Source organism: Hylobates moloch, unplaced genomic scaffold (assembly GCF_009828535.3).
Source record: "Hylobates moloch isolate HMO894 unplaced genomic scaffold, HMol_V3 SCAFFOLD_3, whole genome shotgun sequence".
NCBI lineage: Eukaryota > Metazoa > Chordata > Mammalia > Primates > Hylobatidae > Hylobates > Hylobates moloch.
The window spans coordinates 70,623,590-70,644,721 of NW_026652278.1; the positions used below are offsets into that span (position 1 = coordinate 70,623,590).

A 21,132-nucleotide genomic window follows, 5' to 3' on the forward strand; every position below is an offset into this window, starting at 1 on the left:
CCATCTCCCCATGCATTCAAATCATTCTGAAACATATCAGTATTTCTTCTGGAGGTTTAGCCACTGACCTGCTTCCTTTTCTGAGGCAACTAATTTCTTCCTTTGAAAAGAAAATATCCACATTTATTTTTCAAAAACAATCTTTCAGCTAAACGACAATTGGTCTAGGTTTGTCTTCATGTACTGTATCTCAGCTGATCCCCATTCTGATATCTGCAAATTGGACAGGTCAGGGATTTTCTGCCACCTTGAAAGATTAGAAAGTTACATTTTCTAAGTGTTATTTTTCCAAAGTCTTAGCCCACAAAACCAGGACTTGAAAACAGAGCTCATGACTCTAAATGGAGTGGTCTTATGCTGTGTGTTTACCAACTACATTTGCGTTTGGCCTCATTGAGTTGACAAGATATTCCTCATCAGAGCAACACATTCCCTGTGAAAACACCACACTGGCTTCCTGCTGCCATGAGCAGCAGTCAGATAACCAGAGAGGCAGACACAGAGGAAATAGCCTTGGTTCAGTGCTGGGAAAAACTCTTTTTCTGTATGCTGCACAACTGGAAACAGTTGATCTCTTCTCTGTCCCTAACGTTGTTAGGTGCTAGTACACAGAGCCCAGGACATGCCATGAGAGGATCTGGAAAGCAAAGCTCACCAAATTATTCTTTGAGAGGTTTTGTGAACCATAGAGCTAGAGCTATTCTGGAAGAAAGAAAATGGCTCCAGTAGCAAGCCACTTTTGGAGGTCACCATATCTCCTGGGGCCTTCTTTCCTGCTGGAGACATAAAGCTATCTTGTAGTCTGGGACAGAAAACATGTTTTCACCTTTTTCAGCTGATTGGGACCTCACAGAATCAACAGTTGGCACGTTTTTACTGGCTTTCCTGGCCTGAGTCCATTCCAGGGAGCCCTGCCCGTGGGGAGCTGGTCTTTGGGCAAGTATTTGATTAGGGGCCCTCGGGGTCCCTGGGGCCTTGAGATCCAGCCGTGTAAATGTCTCCTTTTCTGGTTGGCTTGCAATGAGTAGACACCATCTGTTGAATTAAAAATTCCCTTTATGGAGGGTGGTGAAAGGCTTGTGTAGAAGAGACACTGTTATCTTTCAAGCAAACAGTTCATGAGGTTGAAGAGCAGTGTTCTTGGCCCAACATATGTTTGCCCAGTGACTGTGGGTGCCTCCCCCACCAGGCTCCGCATTCCGCCCCATGGCGAGGTGCACACATACCGTGGCTGCGGTACACCGTGTCCACTCTCACATCTCCCTAGCAAAGAAAACCCCCATTTATAGAACCCGCCAAACAAACTCACTCTTTAGACTCTTAAAAACAAACAAGATCCCGAGGCCACAGGCTCCTTGCGTGCATGTGTGGTTTTGTAAAATCTCAAGCCGTGAATCAAAATAATTTCAGAGGCATAGTCAAAGCCCAGGCCAAACCCTGTCACCAGGGTGGGAAAAAGACAGGAAAGATTCGCTTTGAGGAGGGAGGATAGCCCAGAGAAGGAGAATGATGGGAGCAGAACATGGAGGCTGTCCTCCATCTAGTATGTTCTTGGAGAGACACCTGCTCCTTGTCTCTGTCCTTAGGGACTTGCTCTAATATCTTCAGGACAAGCAAGCATAGGAGGGATGGGCCAAAAACAGAAAGGGCTTACTACAGCCCTCATTGCTTTCCTCTCAACTTCCAGAGCTCATCTTATCCATGCCGCTTACTGATACGCTGTCCTGTATGGTGTCCCCTTATTCCAAGCCCAGTGTCTCTCTCCTTCATAGATGGTAAGAGCATCGGGAGCAGATTCCATGACTTGTGCATCATTTGTATCCCCAGATGCATGTGCTCACTGAATTCCTGTCATGCTGGAAGTGGATACCACACCGCATGCTTTTTGGTAGCAAATCAGCTTTCTGGACTGTAGCTTACATGAGTGCCAGGATCAAGTTATCTCTTTTCCTTATGTTCACTCACCACCAATATGGAATAAAGTATCAGCAGATGCTCAAAAGATTAGAATTCATTTGCATTGAGACTTAGCTCAAGCCCATCACCTTCACCAGCCCCAGCCCCTTCTCAGAGTAGCACTAATCATCCCAATCTATTACCCTGCATTATCTGGTAACTGCTTCCCTGTCTATACCTACTGCTTAATAGTAGGGGACTATTGCACAGTCATCTTTGTAGCTCCAGAGACTAGCAAAGTACCAAGCACAGAGTTGGCACTCAATACATTTTTATAAATGAATGAATGAACAAGCTATAGAGGTGCACCCCAAGGGGATCATTAGTGGATAAATCTCAAGCCAGTCCCACCTAATGCATACTTAACTTCAAAGGAAAAAATCTCTAAGAACTAGCTCTTTGGGAGATTCTTCAGGAAGATCCATGGAGTACAGAGTGAAAGGAAAAAGAACTCGAAAACCGCTTAGGTTTATCATTATATTAATAATTGAGGACATACAATGAATGGGTTACAAAGCTACACACAATGTTTGGATAAAGGATGTGGCGATGGTGAATTTCCATTTCTGGACCACAGCTAGAAAGTATGTAGAGGTAGTTCAACACAGTTGGGGAGCACTGCACTTTATGTACACAGGTTCTAAATGTGGCCTGGTGACTCATGTGTGTTTTCAGGTAGGTCACTTTACCTCTCTGGACATGAGTCATCTTCTGTGAAGTGGGGGGAGAGTGGAAGAGCTTAAAATTCCTCTAGGATTCAAAGTCTATGAGTCTATAAGAAGACTATAATAGGGCATATTTTACACAAATACAGCTGTAGCTCTAATATGTAGTTTACATTCTATAAGAGGTCAGGGTGCTAACACGTGCCTTTTTATTATGGGCACATGTTACACCCTTCCTATAGTTAGGAAAATATTAAAGAAGCCTTGCAGAGTCCCAGCTAGGAGAATGAGGCAGAGTTTAGTGTGCTGGAACTCTGCTACCCTCTTCCTACCAGATTGACTCATAAGGGACCCTTTGGCAGAGCAGAACTGACTTAACAGCCCTTATAAACTGTAGTTATAAAGGAAGGAGCTCCAGTCAGATAACCACAGTATCTGGATAGAATATTAGAAGTCATCGAATCTGATCTCTATGCAGAAGTTCCCTCTAAACATTCTCCATGAATGTTTAGCCTCTGTTCAAATAAGCATAGTAGCTCTCAGCGCAGCTCATCCCTTAGTGAACAGCTTCTCCATTTTGACAAGTTTCAAAAAATTGATTCAAGACATTTCCTCCAAGCTTACATAATTTTCTATTTGTTTTTGATTCTGCATTCTGGAACCCTCTGGCTGAGGACTTTGAAATGACTAAGACTTCTCTGCTCCTGGTTAAGCAACTTTGACTGTCTCAATCACTGTTTCTTACACCCTTCACCTCCTGGTGGTTGTCCTTGGATGGTGTTTCTGAATGCAAATACCCCTTTGAATCTGGCACCTGGAATTCAAACAAAGCTCCAGGCACAGGCACTTAGGGGCCAGGAGAGTAGTAGAGTGGATTGGAATCAGATTTGCTTCTGTGGTGGTTGCTGGCAATTCATACTAAGTCCTCTTCCCAGACACTGCTCTTTTTCTAAAGCTTCTACATGTTATGCATGTGGAATTGTCTTGTTTTATTTAAAAGAAATATTAACTGTGGTTTTTCCTGATTATAAAATGTATATTCATGATATAAAATTTAGTAGCTAGAGAAAACTATTTGAAAAATGACTGATAAACTGCTTACCTGGGGGTTAATGGTATGTATCTGGGAGAAATAGATAGGTATCACACACATACACACACGCATACACAAATATATACATTTAAGTGTGTTTGTGTATGTGTGTACAGAATTGTTATAATGTCTCCGTGTATAAGATTGTATATTAACAGCAGTTTATAAACTAGAACAACTAAGAAAGATGACTTTGATGATTCTTAACCATTAACATGGAAGAAAATGCCCAGAAAAGCTTGGTGCATATTAAAATTTGTGTGGAAAACGGTGAGGACCATATGGATGACTTTTAATTTTCATGCATGAGATCTTGGTGTGTGTACTATATTACGTTGTGACTTAATTTGGGGTACTTAAACGTATAGCATGAAAATTGTACTGGCTCATTAGCTGCCTACAATATTATTTTTAATTCCTGTATAATATTTTATGATACAGATATATTGAGCTTTATTTAATCATTCTTCAATCCTTGGGCATTTAGGCTTGTTTGCAATGTTACTGTAAATGCTATAGTGAACACACTTGTACATAAACTTATATACATCTTTGATATTTACTGAATAAATTATTGGAATTGGAATTAGTGGATGAAAAGGTAATTATTTTTAAGTCTTTTAATATAAATTGCCATCCAGCAATTTCATTGTCTCATTAGTCTTGTGTTTGTTTGAAGTAAAAGCTTGACAAAACTATGTTAAAATCTATGAAAAGGATATAAATATTTTTATTAGAATATTCTAGATTCCTAATAAAGCTGAAAATTTCTCCCGTATTTTTATTATTGACAAATTTCCTTGTGAATTTTCCATCCAAGGTTTTTGGTCATTTTTCTATTAGGCCTTCAGGTTTTCCTTAATGATTTATAAAAGCTCTTTCCGTGTTAAGGATGTTAAATCTTAGACTGTTAGAAGGGTTGCAAATATATTCCCAATTTTCGTATGCCTTTTAATTTTTTCGAGTAAATATTTTTGGATAGTTGAACTTTATTATTTAGTTTACATTAGACATTGTGAAATTTCATCTTATTGAGCTGAAAAATGGTTGACTCTAACAGGATCATTTTGGATCCTACTGTATCTTTCTTAATATCTCTTAAGGGTCCTGTCCCCTATAAATGTGATAAACATCTCCTTAACCAACTCACTGGCAAAAAACAAAAACAACAACAAACAAAAAAAAGAGATCAAAATCCCTAGAATCTACCCATAGAGCAATTTGAGCCATTAATCAGTATTCTTCAGGTACATTTTTGAAGCAGTTATGACTCTACCTAAGATTGTCATTTTCTAACACAAAAATTGGCCAGAATGATTTGATCCTTGTCTTCATGATTTTCCTTCTTGGGATCCAAAGTGTGGTTACAGTGAGCCACCCTGCCCTAGGCTGGAGAATACAATATATATCTTCTTTATTCCTACATGAGTATCTCCATTAACAACTGGTCTCTCAAAACTTTTCCTTAATGAGCAGAATCTGCCTGTTTGAGAATCTATATTATATTTTATTGATATATATCCTACCTCATTCTACAAAAGGTTTGGGCTAGCTTATTAGAATGAATAAAATAAAAAAGCCATATATAAATAAATGAAATACCAAAGCTATGAAAAAATTATAAGCTTTGACAATGAAGTTAGAAAGCAGGTATGGATATCATGAAGGATTACCTTTTTACAATTGGGTCACAGTTTACCTCTGAGCTTCCTGGTAGCAAAAGTAAAAAAGATAACATGATCAGATACATTATTCACGTTGTCCTACAGCAAGCAAATACTGGTTCCTGAGAGCTATCATCTGACCAGAATTTCATATGGGTAATCATATAACCTCATGTATCCAAAATAGGAGAATCTACCTTCTTACCTCCTTTTTTCAAGTAACATTAACTCCAAAGGCTTCTAGCTCCTTATTCGCCATTACTAATTCTTTAGGCATCATATTTGAAAGTTTTCTTGGCATTCTTAGATATGGTGCAGGGGGCCTCAGACCTAGTTAACTATTAATACTTTAGCTTTTTGGCTGGTCTTGGATTCAGGTCTCTCAGATGAGTGTTGAATTTTACTCTCTGCAGTTCAGGGATTATCCATCATGTTGGGGTCTCAATAAAGCTTTGGGGTTGACTTTGACCCCAAAGTCATGTAACCCACCGCCTCATTTTGTTGTTATTGTTTAGCAACAAGGTCTCGCTCTGTTGCCCAGGCTGGAGTGCAGTGACATGACCGTAGCTCACTGTAGCCTGGACCTCCTGGGCTCAAAAGATTCTCTTGCCTCAGCCTCCTGAATAGCTGGGACTACAGGCTCACACCATCATGCCAGGCTATTTTTTATGTTTTAGAAATGGCATCTTACTATGTTGCCCAGGCTAGATGCAATCCCTTGTGATGTCAGTGTACACTCTGTCTCACATAGCCTAGCCAGAACCTTTTTCATGTTCTTCTATTTCTTAAAGATATTTCTATTCATCTTGATACACTTACAGTATGGATTAGTTGATTTATATAATTATTTGTGTGTGTGTGTGTATGTATATGTATATATGGCTATGTGACTTGAATGGCAGAAAAATACACACAGCCAACTCTACATACTGTATATAGTAATATATAACATGTATAATATGTATAGTAATATATAACATGTACAATATATGTAGTAATATATAGAGTTACATATCTATGTCTGTCTTTATCCATACATTTATGGATATAAAAAAGAGTTTTATGGAAAAAAGAATATCTCTTACAGGACTAGGTAAACAAATTATAAAAATGTATTGGCATAAAAATGTCACCCTTAATCCCAGCACTTTGGGAGGCTGAGGGGGGCGGATTACAAGGTCAAGAGATTGAGATCATCCTGGTCAACATGGTGAAACCCTGTCTCTACTAAAAATACAAAAATTAGCTGGGCGTGGTGGCGGAGGCCTGTAATCCCAGCTGCTCAGGAGGCTGAGGCAGGAGAATCACTTGAACCCAGGAGGTGGAGGTTGCAGTGAGCTGAGATTGCACCATTGCACTCCAGCCTGGTGACAGAGCAAGACTCCGTCTCAAAAAAATTAAAAATGTCTGTGCTGCCACTGGACCATTTAGTGGGATATGAGTGGTCACATCATACCTCACCAATTCTCTCTTTTCTCCCTTCATTTTCCACCAGGTGGCTTTTGGTCACCTGTACTGTCCTTGTGGCTTTTGCCATGCCTTTGTGGGAAGTTGATATATGGACATTTCCCAAGGAGCTGCTGTGTGCCAGGCACTGCAGTTGGAGTGGTGGGGGGAGTATAGGAAAGTAACAAGTTACTATTTCTGCTCTCAAGGGTAATGTTGAAACAATTTAACAACTGCACTGTCCAATTAGAATGGATGCTGGCTGGAGCAAGGTCTGTGGTAGCCCTGGGCTGTGGTGGGCATTGGCCTCCTAGTTTCTGGATTATGAAGAGGTCTGGGGGTGCCAAGGAGTGGCCAGGGTAACAGGAAGGGCACTCAGAGCTGCAATTATTTACCTACTGCAGGAAGTATTTAAATATTTTAATAACGAGAACTGGTATGCCCATGCAGACTTGCTGAATGTTACTCTTTCCTGATCTTAGCCACATGGCCCCAGGGAAACCATGAGGAGGCATTCTGGTCTCTGAAAGAATACGAGTCTGGAGGCTGCCCTCCTAGCCACTGGCCAGTGCGCTGGTCCTGCTCTCTGTCCCATGCTTGGGTTTATTGGCTGTTTTTTTTCTTAGACACTCCCAGGTTGTGGCTGAACAGTGCTCAGTGGATGAGGCAGTACTGAGCCCTCACTGTACACTTAACAGGTTTCTGGGAGTATGGAGGCTGCATGGAGATCCCCTCTTAGAGGGGCCTGGGCAGACAGAAATCATCAGAGAGATCCATACAGAACAGGCAGCAGCCGGCCCTTGCAGGTCTGGGGGCCTAGCCAGGGTGGTAGACATCAGACCCAGGTTAGGCCCTCTAGAACTTCCATGGCCACCCCATTTTCTCAATTAAAAATATGGGCAGGGATATTTAGAGTCGAGGAAGTAGGTAAAGATCTTTGTGGAGATCTTGCTTTCTTGATTGGTTTGAGAACATCCCAGCCTTTGCTCCTGGATTTGGGGCCAAATGTAGTCCCAAAGAGACAGACATTCTCGTTTTAGGGTCTGTGGTCAGCTGTTCCCCCTGTTTGCTGCCCATCTCATGCTGGCGCAGCCCTGTCACTCCTGGTATAGGCTGGAGCTGAGGAAGGAGAGATTGAATTCTTAGCACAGCCTAGATCCAAGGATTGATCCAGGGGTTCTGGAAGTATCCTCTGGTGGTTTTTGTGGTACAGTGTTCTGGCTGGTTTTTGGCTGGGCAAGGGGCAGGGAAGGATGGCTACAAATTAGAGGCTCCTGCCCAAGGCTACCAGCCCTACCCGGGCCCAGGCCCTGGCTCTTCCCCTCCATTCTGGTGAGTGGCTCATTTGCAGGGAAAGGATGAAGGTCACTGATTTGTGCCCACCCAGGAGCAGAAGGGACTGGGGCTCAAGGGGTGGCCCTTCTGTGGGGCCCCTGGCCCCCTACCCGTGGCCCCCCCATGCCAGCCACTGACCTGGCCTGAGCAGGGCTGCACGCCTGTTCAGCACTGCTGTTTTCATAAGCTAATGAGGGCAGAGCGTGAGCCACAGGCGATGATGTTGGGATATTAACTCTGACAGGAAGCTTGATCATAATTATCTTAACGAGGATAGGGTTAATTACAGTGGAAACTTAAAAGTTCTCTCCGTTTGAATCCACTGGAGCCCAATGCATTGTGATGTTTTGTCATTTTGATGTGACTTTGGAAAAGGCACTGGGATGCTCCCAGCAGCCGCTGCAGCCGTGGGAACGAGGGAAGGAGGTAAGAGGATGGTACCTGTGTGTGAAATCCTGGCTGTGTTGCTGCTGGTGGAGGGGGAGGCAGGCAGCCTGCAGGGAGTTCCAGGGGTGCTGATTAGGTTTCCAGAACAATCCAGGCCTGGATGATCTCCCTCCACCTGGCTGTGCCTAGGTCCTGGGTGAAACCTTGCTCTCTCCTATCAGCCCCCAGCCCATACCTCAGACATCGCACTACTCCAGGAAGCTGGCGAGTGATGCTGGACTGACAGTTGGCACCTCCACCAGGGATCTGGTTTTGGGGTGCATTTTGCTGTCCATACACAAGGTGATAGCAGACAAATTGTCATTTTATTTAACAGCACATATTTGCAGGCACCTGGCATATAGGGGAATGAACTCAAAGATCTACACACATATTTTTTCTCCTGTACCTCCTAGAAAACAGCAGTAAAAATAACAGTAAAAAAAAAAAAAAAAAGGGTAAAGCCACCTCCTTCCAGGTGTATATGTATTGTCGTCCATGTGTCAGCTGGGACCCCCAAAACCTATCCTCCCCAGTACCCCCATTTACTATGCTCTCTGCCCCCTGACTTCTGTGCCCCAGCCCTCAGCTCTTGATCTAGCTGATTAAATCCCCAGGAGCACACCACACTGATAACATGAAAACAGGGATTTATTCATTAGCAATCACCCATGTAATATGGTTCTCTTTTTACTGAGCAGCTAATAACGTCACATGGCAAAAAGAGTCTCAAAACCAGACAGGTGACAGGGGATTTGAGACTGATCTTCCCAGCTCTTCTGGGAAGTCTCACTCTGGCATGGATTTCTGCCCCATAGCCCACACTGAGGGGAAGAAAGGCTGGCTGGATGGAGGTGGGCGCTTCCTTGGTGCTCCTGGGCTCTCCTCATCTTCATGCTGTGTCGTTTTGCTTTATGCCTCCCTGGAGCACTCTTGGAAAGGAGCTTTCTTCTGCTTGCCAGTTGCCAACCATTTGCTGATTCTCATCAGAAGAGTCTACTATTTGCATAACATAACTCAGGAACAATGTGTATTTGGATGCTGCCTTTGAGCAGAGTCCAACTGATGTTTGTGCACAAAGGACTTGTTAGCCACCTTTAAGGCTCCCTAAGGGGAAGTGGCCTCACCTCCCGAAGTGGTAAACGGGCCCAGTCCTGAGAAGCCTTTTGGCACATACTCCCTAACCCCTAGTGGAGGAAGGGTCTTCAGAAGAGCCCGAAAGTCCCCTGCACAAGGCCTGACTTGCTGCACGCCTCCTCTGTGGGTTTGTTCATGGGCTCGTCCCTTGAATTCCAAACACCCCCAGAGTCAGGGCGTCAGGAAACAAAACAGTGAATAAAAGGAGGAAGGAAAAGAAAAAACAAAAACAAAAACAGTGTATGCTAGTAACCAGTTAGCCGTCCTTCACTTATTCTCGACAAGATCCTATGAGCTGGAAGGAACACAGAACAGGAGAGTTCAGATGGGCTATTGACAGGCCTGAATTCACACAACAGGAAATAGAGGAGCGGAGGCAAAGTCCCAAACCTTCCTGCCTAGATGTGCGTACGTTGTGGGTTTAAAAATTTTTTTTTGTTTCTATTTTTTGTGGGTACATAGGAGGTGTAGATATTTATGGGTCACATGACACATTTTGATACAGGCATGCAATGTGTAATCATCACATCAGGATAAATGGGATATCCAGCCCTTCAAGCACTTCTCATAAGTTGTGTTTTGCCTCTCGGAACCAAGAGGAAAAAGAGAAAGGAGGAGGAAATGAAACACGATGACCTCTGGACCCCTACTCCAAAATGTCTCCTCCCTCGGTGGGGCTGGCAGTGTCGGCTGGAGGAGCAGGTGTGCTCTGGGAGTCAAGTCCTGGGTGGGACCACCCTGAGGTCTGGCAGGAATGGAACATGCAGGCAGAGCTCTGGGCCCAGTGGAATCTACAGATTTAATTACTTACAACACATTTTTACACCTCGTAAGTATTGACTCCCTATTTTGGAGTCCTCTTGGCAGAGATCCCACAAGGGAGTTATGGATGCCTTGGGAAAGCTCTGGTGCTGAAGTTCACACTCACAGCAGATGTGCAGACATTGCACATGCAAGCACACGGGGCTGTAATGGAAGCACTATCAGTAAATGAATAAATAGTGTGGACGACATCTCCCTGATTCGTCACATTTTATAGAATAGCCAGGCATCCCCTACGAGTCTCCCTCTGGTCCACATCGTAGCTCAGCTGTCAGCCTGTGCAGGCTCAGCACATCTCCTGGGTCTGGCAGGTGAACGAGCTGGGAGTCTGTGTCTCTGTGTAAGCCCCTCCGCCGGCCGGCTTGCTTTAATTAATGTCTGTGTGTGCCCAGGCAAGCACTTGTGCACAACTACCCCGTGTCACCTCCACCCCCAACACTCATGAGAGCCCATAAAATTAAGAGTTAACTTTCAGCGATGTGTATAAGCAAGGCTATGTTTCCCTTTCTGCTGTTTTATTTTTTTCCTGGAGCCGGGTACTTAATTCTTTCAGTTGCCTTTTTATTTACTGCCTCAACATCTACAGGGTTGCACTCTACACTTCTTTCAAAAATTAAGTGAGAAATCCACTTTCCATAAATTAAAACAGTAACTTCAGGCCAGGAGCTTTGAAGCAGCAATTCTCCCAACCCCCGTCTCCCCACCCGCAGCAAAAACAAATAAAAAGAAATAATAAAAGAAAAAGCCCTCTCAGACCGGAGTGATTATGTAATTCTGCAGATGCCTTGCCTTTGGGGCAGCCACTGGGACGCTGGGCAGAAGCAAATTAAGTGATTAGAAAAGAAAAAAGGCAGAGGAAAAAAAAAAAGTCAAAGGATGTGAACGAAGAGAAAGGAAGCCTTCCCTGTCGTTTCCCCCGCGACTGTACAGAGAACTGCTAAGAAATGATACTTGAAGTTATATTTATTATTGTAAGAGGGTATGATATTTCTGGGCAGGAATGATGGATGACAACTTGAATTTGTGTCCAGGGAATGAAGGTGAACTGTGACAGAGTTATTTATCTTGGGAATGGAGGTTAGGGTCAGCCGAGGCTGGGTGCCTGAAGGCACAAGACATTGACAAATTTATCCTGCAGGCCGTATCTGAAGCCCTTTGTTTTGGATCCTGGCTACTCACTAAGTGACCCTCATCCTTCATGTTGGCAATGCGTGAAGGATGCGGTGGGTGCCAGCGGCCCCTTCTCCCCCGCCGCCCCCGCCCCGACTCCTGCTACTAATTCTTGTCATTCACTTTGCTGACAGGCACCAAGCCCAAACTATTCCCAGTCCTGAAAGGGAAGGTTAAAATATTTATTTCGGCTCATAATGGCCTCCCTGATTTAGTGCAGGATCATTTTTCCTGTTGCCTTTGTCATTGCAGGTCACTGGAAGGACTGAGTGCATTCAGGAGCCTGGAGGAACTCATCTTGGACAACAATCAGCTGGGGGACGACCTCGTGTTGCCAGGGTTACCCAGACTGCATACCTTAACCCTCAACAAGAACCGAATATCCTTTCCTCTGCCCGCTGCCCCCACTCCCCACCCAGCCCCACAGTCGTCCCCCCACCCCACCCTGCACAAATACCTGCAAAATGTCAAATGAGTTTTATGTGTCAGCTAAATTAAAGTATGTGAAATACAGTTCGCGGGCAGACAAAGCGTTCTGTCTTCTGGCACTCGGGACACTTCAGAGTAATTTATTATAGGTCATTCATAAATGAAACGCACCATTATATCTTCCTGTTGCTCCATTTTAGTGTAGAGATCTAAGTTATGGCTGTGAAGAAATCTTTTTAATAGATAAAAATAGAGAAAGAAAATAATGCTACCGCTGCAGAGGCGGCGAAGCCCGGTCTGTTTGCTTGGGCTTGTGTGGGAGGGCGACCTCTGGTGGGAAGTCCCGGGTAATGCCGCCAAGCAAACTTCCTCTCCTCGGAGGTTTCTGGAAGGCTCTGGGGCAGGCTTGGGGAACCGTTTTGGTGAGGGAAAGGAGCTAAGGTGGCAGAGACATGTGAAACCCAGGCCTGGCTATGCCCTCACTGGTGGATACCATGCTGGGCTGGGGATGAGAGGCCTAGGGGACCCATGATAGTATATGATCTATACGGTGGCAAGGACCTAGCCAGCGTAGAGTGAGACTTTCGGGCACTAACTGCTCTGGATTCTGTAGTGGGGATGGAAACAGGGAACCCTTGCTGCGACCTAAGGCCCGTAGCTCCTGTATTGTTAGTGTAGTGGATTACCCGGCACTAGAATGCCAGCTCGATGGGCCAGGGAGTTTCCTTGGTTTTGTTAACTACTCTGTTCTTCACACAAAGAATAGTGCCTGGCACCAAGTACAAGCTCAATAAATATTTGAGGGATGAATGGATCATTATCATTAGCTATTCCTTATTGAGCACTCCTAGGAATGAGGCATGGTGCTGGGTTCTTTATGTGTGTTGTTATTCATCCTTACCAAGCCCTATGAGAAGGTGTGTCTTTTCCATTTATCTAGACATAGAAAGAGGTGAGGCGTAGGCACACAGCCAGACACTAGCAAGATGCTAGGTCCTGGATGATTCAATGTCAACTGTGTTGTGTCCAAAGTCCAACGTCTGTATTCTACTGTTGCTTCAGACTCGGTGGTCCAATGGCTTTGTTTTATTGGATGGAACATTTGAGACCTGGAGTAGTTAAACCACTTGTTCACATTCATACAATAAGTTAGAAATAGAAAAGGAGACAAGGCATTTTCCTTTAGAGTATAAAATAAAATCAGATATACATGTAAGGTTTGGCACATATGCATATGCCAGGATTTAAGAGTGATTTGCAGAAGTATTTGTTAGCTACTGTTTATACTTCAAGCCATAAGTTAATGTTTTCTTTATTCTCTAAGATATTGTCTCAGTCAGCTCTTGCTGCTACAGCACAATACCATACATGAGGTAGCTTAAACAACAAACATTTATTTCTCACAGTCTGGAGGCTGGAGGTTTGAGATCAGGATGCCAGCAGGGTTGGTTTCTTGGTGAAGATACTTCCTCACTGTATCATCACATAGCAGAGAGAGAGGAAGCAAGCTTTTTCAAGTCTCTTCTTATAGGGGCACTGATCCCATCAGAGGGATCTACCCTTATGACCTAATCACCTCCCAAAGGCCTCATCTCCACATACCATCACTTTGGGGATTAGAATTTCAACATACGAATTTGAGGGAAGAACAAACATTCAGACCATAGTATTATAAATATGCTCCTTGTGGTCATTATTAATCATCACTTTGATAGAAGTAGAAGGGGAGGGCCTACAAGTAAATTCACAGTCTGTGTCATAATGAAATTTTGGTGGAATTTTCCCTTCTTATATCTGTTAGTCAACCAAGTTTCCCAATCACTGTTTGAAAAACTTTGTAGTCTTATGGCTTTCTAGGCTGTCTTAGATGATCAGTTGGCCAATATTCTCAAATAAATCAAGGACAGAAGGATTTTTAGACATGTCCTGTGTCCCAGGTCTCTGTAGAATATTAGAGTCCATGGACTTTGGTTCATGTCTCAGCTTAATCATATTTAGCGATGTGGCCTTGGACAAGTTATCTTCTGTGAGCTTCTTTTTCTCATTTATAAAGAAATACGTTGGACTGGTTGATGGTTTTATTCACAGTATTGCTGTCACCAGAGATAAGCAGGCCTCTTGGCTTCAGAGTGCTGAGAGGTTTTCTTTGTCTTTGGTTGAGTCCTTTCCCTATTCTGTGCCTCCACTTTTCCAATCTGTAGCAGTAATGCTAAGGGAGTAACAGTAATGGCCTAGGAGGGACAGAAGCAGAAGACACCGTGTGGCTGTAAACCTGACCAGTGATATCATTGGTGCTGTTGTAGCACATTTTCTTATCAGTGAATATTCTGAATAGACTTGTTTCCTTTTTTCTCCTCTGCTCTACTAATGTGATTGTGAAGATCAGCTTCCTCATCTACTTGACTCAGAAGTCACAGAGAAAGGTAGGTAAAATCAGGCAATAACAGCACATGCTATCTTCTCAACCCAGCACTTCTGATGCCACTTTTTTAGCTAAATGACTTTCCTACCTAATTGTGAGAATGTTGCAGGCTTTCCAACAATTTCTAGGTTCCATATTGTTATTGCTACCCCATGAAATGCTTTAGATGTGGCCTCTATACGTTAGCTTTTGCTGCATAATAATCCACCCCAACATTTAGTGGCTTAAAACAACAGATATTTACAATTCTATAGATCATGTGTTTGGCCAGGGCTCAGCAGGATGGTTCTTCTGCTGGTCTCACTCTGGGTCACTCATGCAGCCACATCTACCTGGAGGCTCAACTGGGGCTGGATAGTCTAAGATGACCTCACTCATATGTCTGGAGGTTGATACTGGGTGTTGGCTAACGTACCTGTCTCTAACAGGCTAGCATAAGGCACTTCACATGGGAGGAGTATTCTAACAGCACAAGCCCTATAGTGCAGGTAGTCTTCAAGTTCAACTTATATCATGTGTGTTAATGTCCCATGACCAAAGCAAGTCACATACCAACTGTAGAACAAATATGGGAAGGGACTGCACAGGGTGTACGTATAAAGAAGCATAATTCATTTCTGTAACACTCTACCCAGGAGACCTTGGCATTGGCATCTTGTCTCCTTCAGATTTTACTTTATATTTGTGATAAAGGGAGCCCTAGAAACAAGTAACTATTGACCTCCTGAAAAAGTATTAGCTCTTTTGTGTAAATTGAATCTTTAAACATGTTAGGAAGCTTGCTGCCAAATGAGGTTTTATCTTGAATCCTTTTGTGAAGTTTGCTTTATTTTAAATTTTTTTGGTTTGTATTTTGGCATATGTAAAATGGTTATTCACCCCACCTACCATGTAAAATCTAGATTTTCCACTTTGGTTTGACTCACAGTTAAATGTGTCTATAATAATGCTGTAGGTTCCTAGACCCTGGACACTTGGGTCATTGGCTTCTTTAATCCTTTAGCAAGAGGGACTATCACATAGTGGTTAAGAACAACAGGCTCTGAAGGCAGACTTCCTGAGCTTCTACCCTAAACCTGCCACTTTTCTGCATGACCTTGGGCAAGTGATTTAACATCTCTGTGTTTTGGTTTCCTTTGAAAATGCGGACAATGCTAGTATCCATCCCATAGATTGTTTTGAAGATTATTCTAAGTATCTCAGACATATTAGATTCTAGTAACATAGTAAGTGCTATGTAAGGGTTACTATTATTGTTGTTGTTATTATCCTAGAGAATTGTGTAAACTCATCTGGTTTGACTTGGGCCACATTGTAACCAAGGCCAGAGTACAGATATACTTCTGAGTTTAGAATGGTTCTTTGACTTGCATAATTTAACATTGCCCTAATGGCATTCTGTGAGTTGGGTACTGTTGGTGAATAATTATTCTCATATTTATGGAAAAACTAGGAGTGGATGAGCTTTCTGAAGTCACACAGATTGTCAGTAGTGGGGCTTAGTCTAGAACCCAGGTATGCTGATTCCCAGCTCCAGACTCTGAAACCCAAAGGAGCGGCAATCATTGTACAAGGAGAGGAGCCAAGATACAGGAGGAGTCAGCATCCTGAGCCTGCCTCTGCAAGGTCCTGCTCCCAGCTGGGGCTGCTGGGAGTCTGCTCTTAAAAGGGATTCCAGAGCCCAGACCCAGAATCTGGAAAATTTCTTCTGTGTTCATCAGTCAGTGCCTCCCTGCCATCTGCATACCTCGTGCTGGACCTCCCATCTTTTTCCACCAGCCCTTTTTCTCATTGTGTTCAGCCCTCTGTGTTGATGTCCTGCTCTGGTATATCTGAAAGCCTGGTTGTCTGAGATTACCTCATCTCTTGGTTCATAGAGATCTCATTTTCTTTCTTTGGTTCATTGAGACTGGCCAGGTAGTCACTGGCTATGGACTTGAACCCCTTCCCCACTGCTCACACTCTTTCTCTCTCTCTCTCTCTCACACCCAACCATAAGCATGCACATGCCATCCCCGACTCTTCCACCAGGAGGGGTGGGATATTTGGTAATGGTCTCAGCCATATCATGTCTGAATAATCAACCCCAAGTAAGGTTGACCAACTGAAAATTCAGGAAAGTGTAGCTAACCTTTGCACAATCAAATGATTCTCCCCCACTTTCCTTTTGGGGTGTGTGGGGGGCACATAAGCAGATTTTATTTGGAATCACACTTCATCTTCTGTCTCCCTATTTGTTTCAGCACATGTACTGAATAGCCAATGAGTTTGGATTATAGTGCCAGCAGGAAGAAAGAATGGTGCTACATGTTACACAGTTGAGCTGTGGCACAGAGACCACTCCAGTGAGTCAGAGGTGGGACTGGAGTTCCCATAGCCATTTGCTGTGTCATCTTAGGAAAGATTTGCTGTGTCATCTTAGGAAAGTCTCTGTACCTTGTCAGGGGCTTCAGTTTCTTTATAAAATGGGTAACACATACTTCAGCATATTGTTGAGAGATTTAAATGGTATAATATGTGGGAAATCACTTTGTTAAAGACTTTATAATTTCTTGGCATATTTTACTGTTAGCCAATGCCTCGATGCATCAAAAGAAGTAGCCCAAATTGGAAGGAACGATCTGAGGTACAGCTCATAGCCCGGTGATGGCACCTGTGCTCTCCCACAGAAACATGTAGGAACCCTCATGTTCCAGTGTTTTCAATTTTGCTTTTGTGTTAGGAAATTATAAGTCACCTTTTCCTCTAGAAATGCAGTTTAGGACCTGGCTTTAAATCCAGACTCTATCATGTACTAGCTGTGTGACCGTTAACCCCTGTTTCCTTAATTGTTATTTCAGCACGATAAATTTCTGACATATGTGAATAAAAATGAGGTATGTCATTATGCTGTATATTTAGTATTCAAAAACCCAGTATTAGGATTAGCTGTGGTTAAAATCATCCCAGCGGTTATGGAGGTTGCCCTTTAACCCGCAGCTGAGCTCGGAGGGAGGGATGTGTCCATTCTCACCTGGGACAGCTTCGGACCCACACAACTGGACACACGCTGGGAGGCTTCCCTCCTCCCTCATGCTCCAAACTTTCAAGGCAAGATGCTGCTTTGATCTTGGGCCCTCTGCAGAAAATCTCCCTTGGCAAGCCTCCCCATGACAGCTGGGCTCTGCAATGGCAACTTTCTGCAGACAACACTAAAAAAAATCTCAACGCTAAGTACCCCGGAGAAGACTTGATGAGGGAAACCAGGTGTGTGCCGGGAACCCAGCTGGAGAGAGTTGAAACTGTGCCAGGTAGCTTCACGTTTTTAAAAAAGGTACCCTTAGGAGAATCCCTGAAATGATCCCCACTGTGATAGTCTTGATTAGCCAGGGCCCCCAGGTTTCTTCCACAGATTGCCTCTGATCAATTTTCTATGCATCTTGACAAAAAAGAAATGTGAAAAGTTCTATGTTGGATCTCAAAACCAGGCAACACAAGGCAGTGTTTGTCCTTGCTGACCCAGGAGACAAAAAAACCAATTAAAACTTCTCATGTTTTATCCTCTGGTGGTGCTATCAACATAAAGGCGAAGGACTGGTCTAGAGCACGCATGCAGGGAGGAGGTGCTAGTGCTTCCTGCCTGGTGTGGATTTGGGGGAGACCACCTGACTCAGCCAAATGTATCATTTATAGTAGGTAGTTGAAAGGCTTAGGAAGATGGAGCTTCTGCCATACAAAATACCCAAAAGCAGGCAGACTCTTAGAAATCTCTTTGATTCATTGGCAAAGGATGGCTGAAGCATCTTGGAACCTGCAGACCCTTTGCCCAGGAAAGTCCCACGATCAGAGCATTCAAATGATCCACTTCTTTGTGGCCAGGGGCAGATCCAGGTTTTGGGGAGTGTAAAACCTCTGTAATTTGAGGGAGCCCTCTTAAATACTATATAATCGGGAATGCAAAATTAGGTGTGAAATGAATGTTTATTTGGAATAGAACTGTATCAAAGGAAATTTTAAAATTTTAAGTTGATAAATTCCACAAATGTCAAAATACCTAGAAAAGTATCAATCTTTATTGAAGATATGCCTCTAGAGAAACTTTTTTACTGCAAATTTCTCATAACTTCATTATTTGGTGAAATTTTGTGATTTTTTTCTAGAGAGAATAGATAATTCCCTCTTTTAGCATGGTTGATCGAAAATTGATTTTTAAAAATAGTTTAGAAATGTTTCTTTCAGTTTCACCATTTGTTATTGGTAGTTTCACCACTACATTATTGGTAAAACTTTTAGGATTATTACATTTTGGAGAAACTCTTACACATTTCTTTCATATATGATAGGAGCTGTATAAGATTTCAGGACATTTTGGCCGGCACAGTGGCTCACACCTGTAATCCCAGCACTTTGGGAGGCTGAGGCAGGTGGATCTCCTGAGATTAGGAGTTTGAGAGGAACCCAAGAGGCAGAGGTTGCAGTGAGCCGAGATCATGCTATTGCACTCCAGCCTGGGTGACAGAGTGAGACTCTGTCTCAAAAAGAAAAAAAAGATTTCAGGACATTTCAAGTTGTGTGTGTCGATGTGTAGGCATGTATACATACGCTTAACAACTGAATCTTAAATGTTCTTTGAATTGATGAATGAGTTTGTTAATCATTTTGCCATCAGTTTTATGTTGGTCCCTGCATATTTGTGTTAATATGGTGGATAGTAAGAGTATTACTAGAAGCCATTCCTACTGATACTGTTGGAACAATTTAACTAGACACAGAAGTGACTGCAAATTATACAAATATTCCCCCACTGAATCATAATTAAATGTTACTGCTACACAGTGTCCCCTTAGATGGGGATTCCCATAGACACTCCCATTGTCACCCAGCTGAAGGGAAAATGTGGTAGAAGAAGTCCTAGTGGAGCAAGACAGTGATCTCCACAGATTATAGTGTAAATTACCTACTTTTACAAATTTAAAAAAAAAAAATCACATGATCATGTGACTCTATTACCAGGGTCTTTCCCAGGGCCTTGGAAGGGGCCTATGCAAGCAAGAAACTCTTGACGCATGAGCTTTGTTAGCTCCATGGTAGATCTACATGTGAAGTTTCACTCAACTTAATCTAGGCCTACTTCCTGAACATGGTGGCCAGCTAGGCTTCCTTCACTGGTCATTAAATGTTGAGAAGTGACTGGCATTTCAATCCAACTCAGTTGCCCAATATTTCCTCAACTTAAAAGCCTCGCCAGTTTGGGGTTCCATTCTTGCATATCCCCACCTTCATATGGTAGACAGAAAAAAGAACCAAGCTTTGAGGAATGTTTCCTAAGAGGAAAGTAGGTTTCGGTCTGGCCTTTCCATCTGCAGTAGAGAGGGCTTCCCTCAGTCGTGTAGGGCCCTTGTCTACATAATTAGAATCACTTCAAGTCAGTATGTCAGCACCATTCTGGTAGCCGACTCTCTTGCAGTCCCAGAAAAGAAATACTGTGCTGGCCAGAAGCAGTAGTCAGCTTGTCTGGCTGCCCTCCCTGGAACAAGGGCCTGGCCTTGAGGCTTTAAGACAGCCTGATCCAGACATGAGTCCTAGTGCTCCATGGAACATCTGATGGGTTGCATGGGTGGACTAAAAAGTTGGAACAAACCATAAAGGGGAGAAACCAAGCCTGGGACTGAGGCCCATACAGGTCCGGGTCTAGGTCCAGGCCTGGGGTACTCTACCTAATGACACCATCCAGTCCTGGGTATTGGAGGGGGACTTGGGACATTCTGAGGAAGGTACTTGAAAGCACAGGGCACCTGAGGTGTCTGTGCCCATATCTAAGGGCAATACTAGCAATGAGACTTTTTTCTTTTTTTTTTCTTTTGTTGTAATGACTGTGAAGTATTCAAAGATAGAACCTGCTGGAAAAACTGAACTTACCCTGGAATTGTTCATTGTCATTTTTAATTGGCTCTATTTAAATAATTTTCCTGAAGAGTGTGATGATTGAACTTTAGTAAGTGTATTTTGTCTCCAGGGATTTTGATTCCTGGCCACCCACCTCTCTGTACTCCCAACCTCATCCCCCTGGTGGGACCTTCTCTCCAGTCTCTATATGAACTCCCATTCTCACCTCCTCATTTTAGTGTTCCTGTATGGCTATCTCTGGATGTTATTTGTGAAAGATTTGAGAGATTGAAAACAAACTTCTGTGTCTATTTCTCTGTCTTTGTTTAGGAAGCAGGGAGGATGTTGGTGAATTGAAGCCAACAGCAAATGAGTGTGCTCACAACTTTCTTTTGCTAGTTTCCCCTCTCTTGTTAGTTTCCCCCTCTTGCTAGTTTCCCCTTCTCTTGCTACTTTCCCCTCTCTTGCTAGTTTCCCTCTCTCTTGCTAGTTTACCTTCTCTTGCTAGTTTTTCCCCTCTCTTGCTAGTTTCCCCCTCTGGTTAGTTTCCCTCTCTTGCTAGTTTTCCCCTCTTGTTAGTTTCCCCCCTTGCTAGTTTCCCCCTCTCTTGTTAGTTTCCCTCTCTTGCTAGTTTCCCCCCCTGGTTAGTTTCCCTCTCTTGCTAGTTTCCCCCTCTCTTGTTAGTTTCCCTCTCTTGCTAGT

General features: G+C 43.3%; 1 protein-coding gene across 1 annotated transcript in view; it reads left to right on the forward strand.

The window, feature by feature from the left end:
* The window catches only part of LRMDA (leucine rich melanocyte differentiation associated), a 767,717-nt gene that overhangs the window by 241,260 nt on the left and 505,325 nt on the right, over window positions 1-21,132 (forward strand). Inside the window, exon 2 of the mRNA XM_032140809.2 lies at window positions 11,967-12,093. Within this exon, the coding sequence (XP_031996700.1) occupies window positions 11,967-12,093 (127 nt within the window). The remainder of the gene's footprint in view (window positions 1-11,966; window positions 12,094-21,132) is intronic.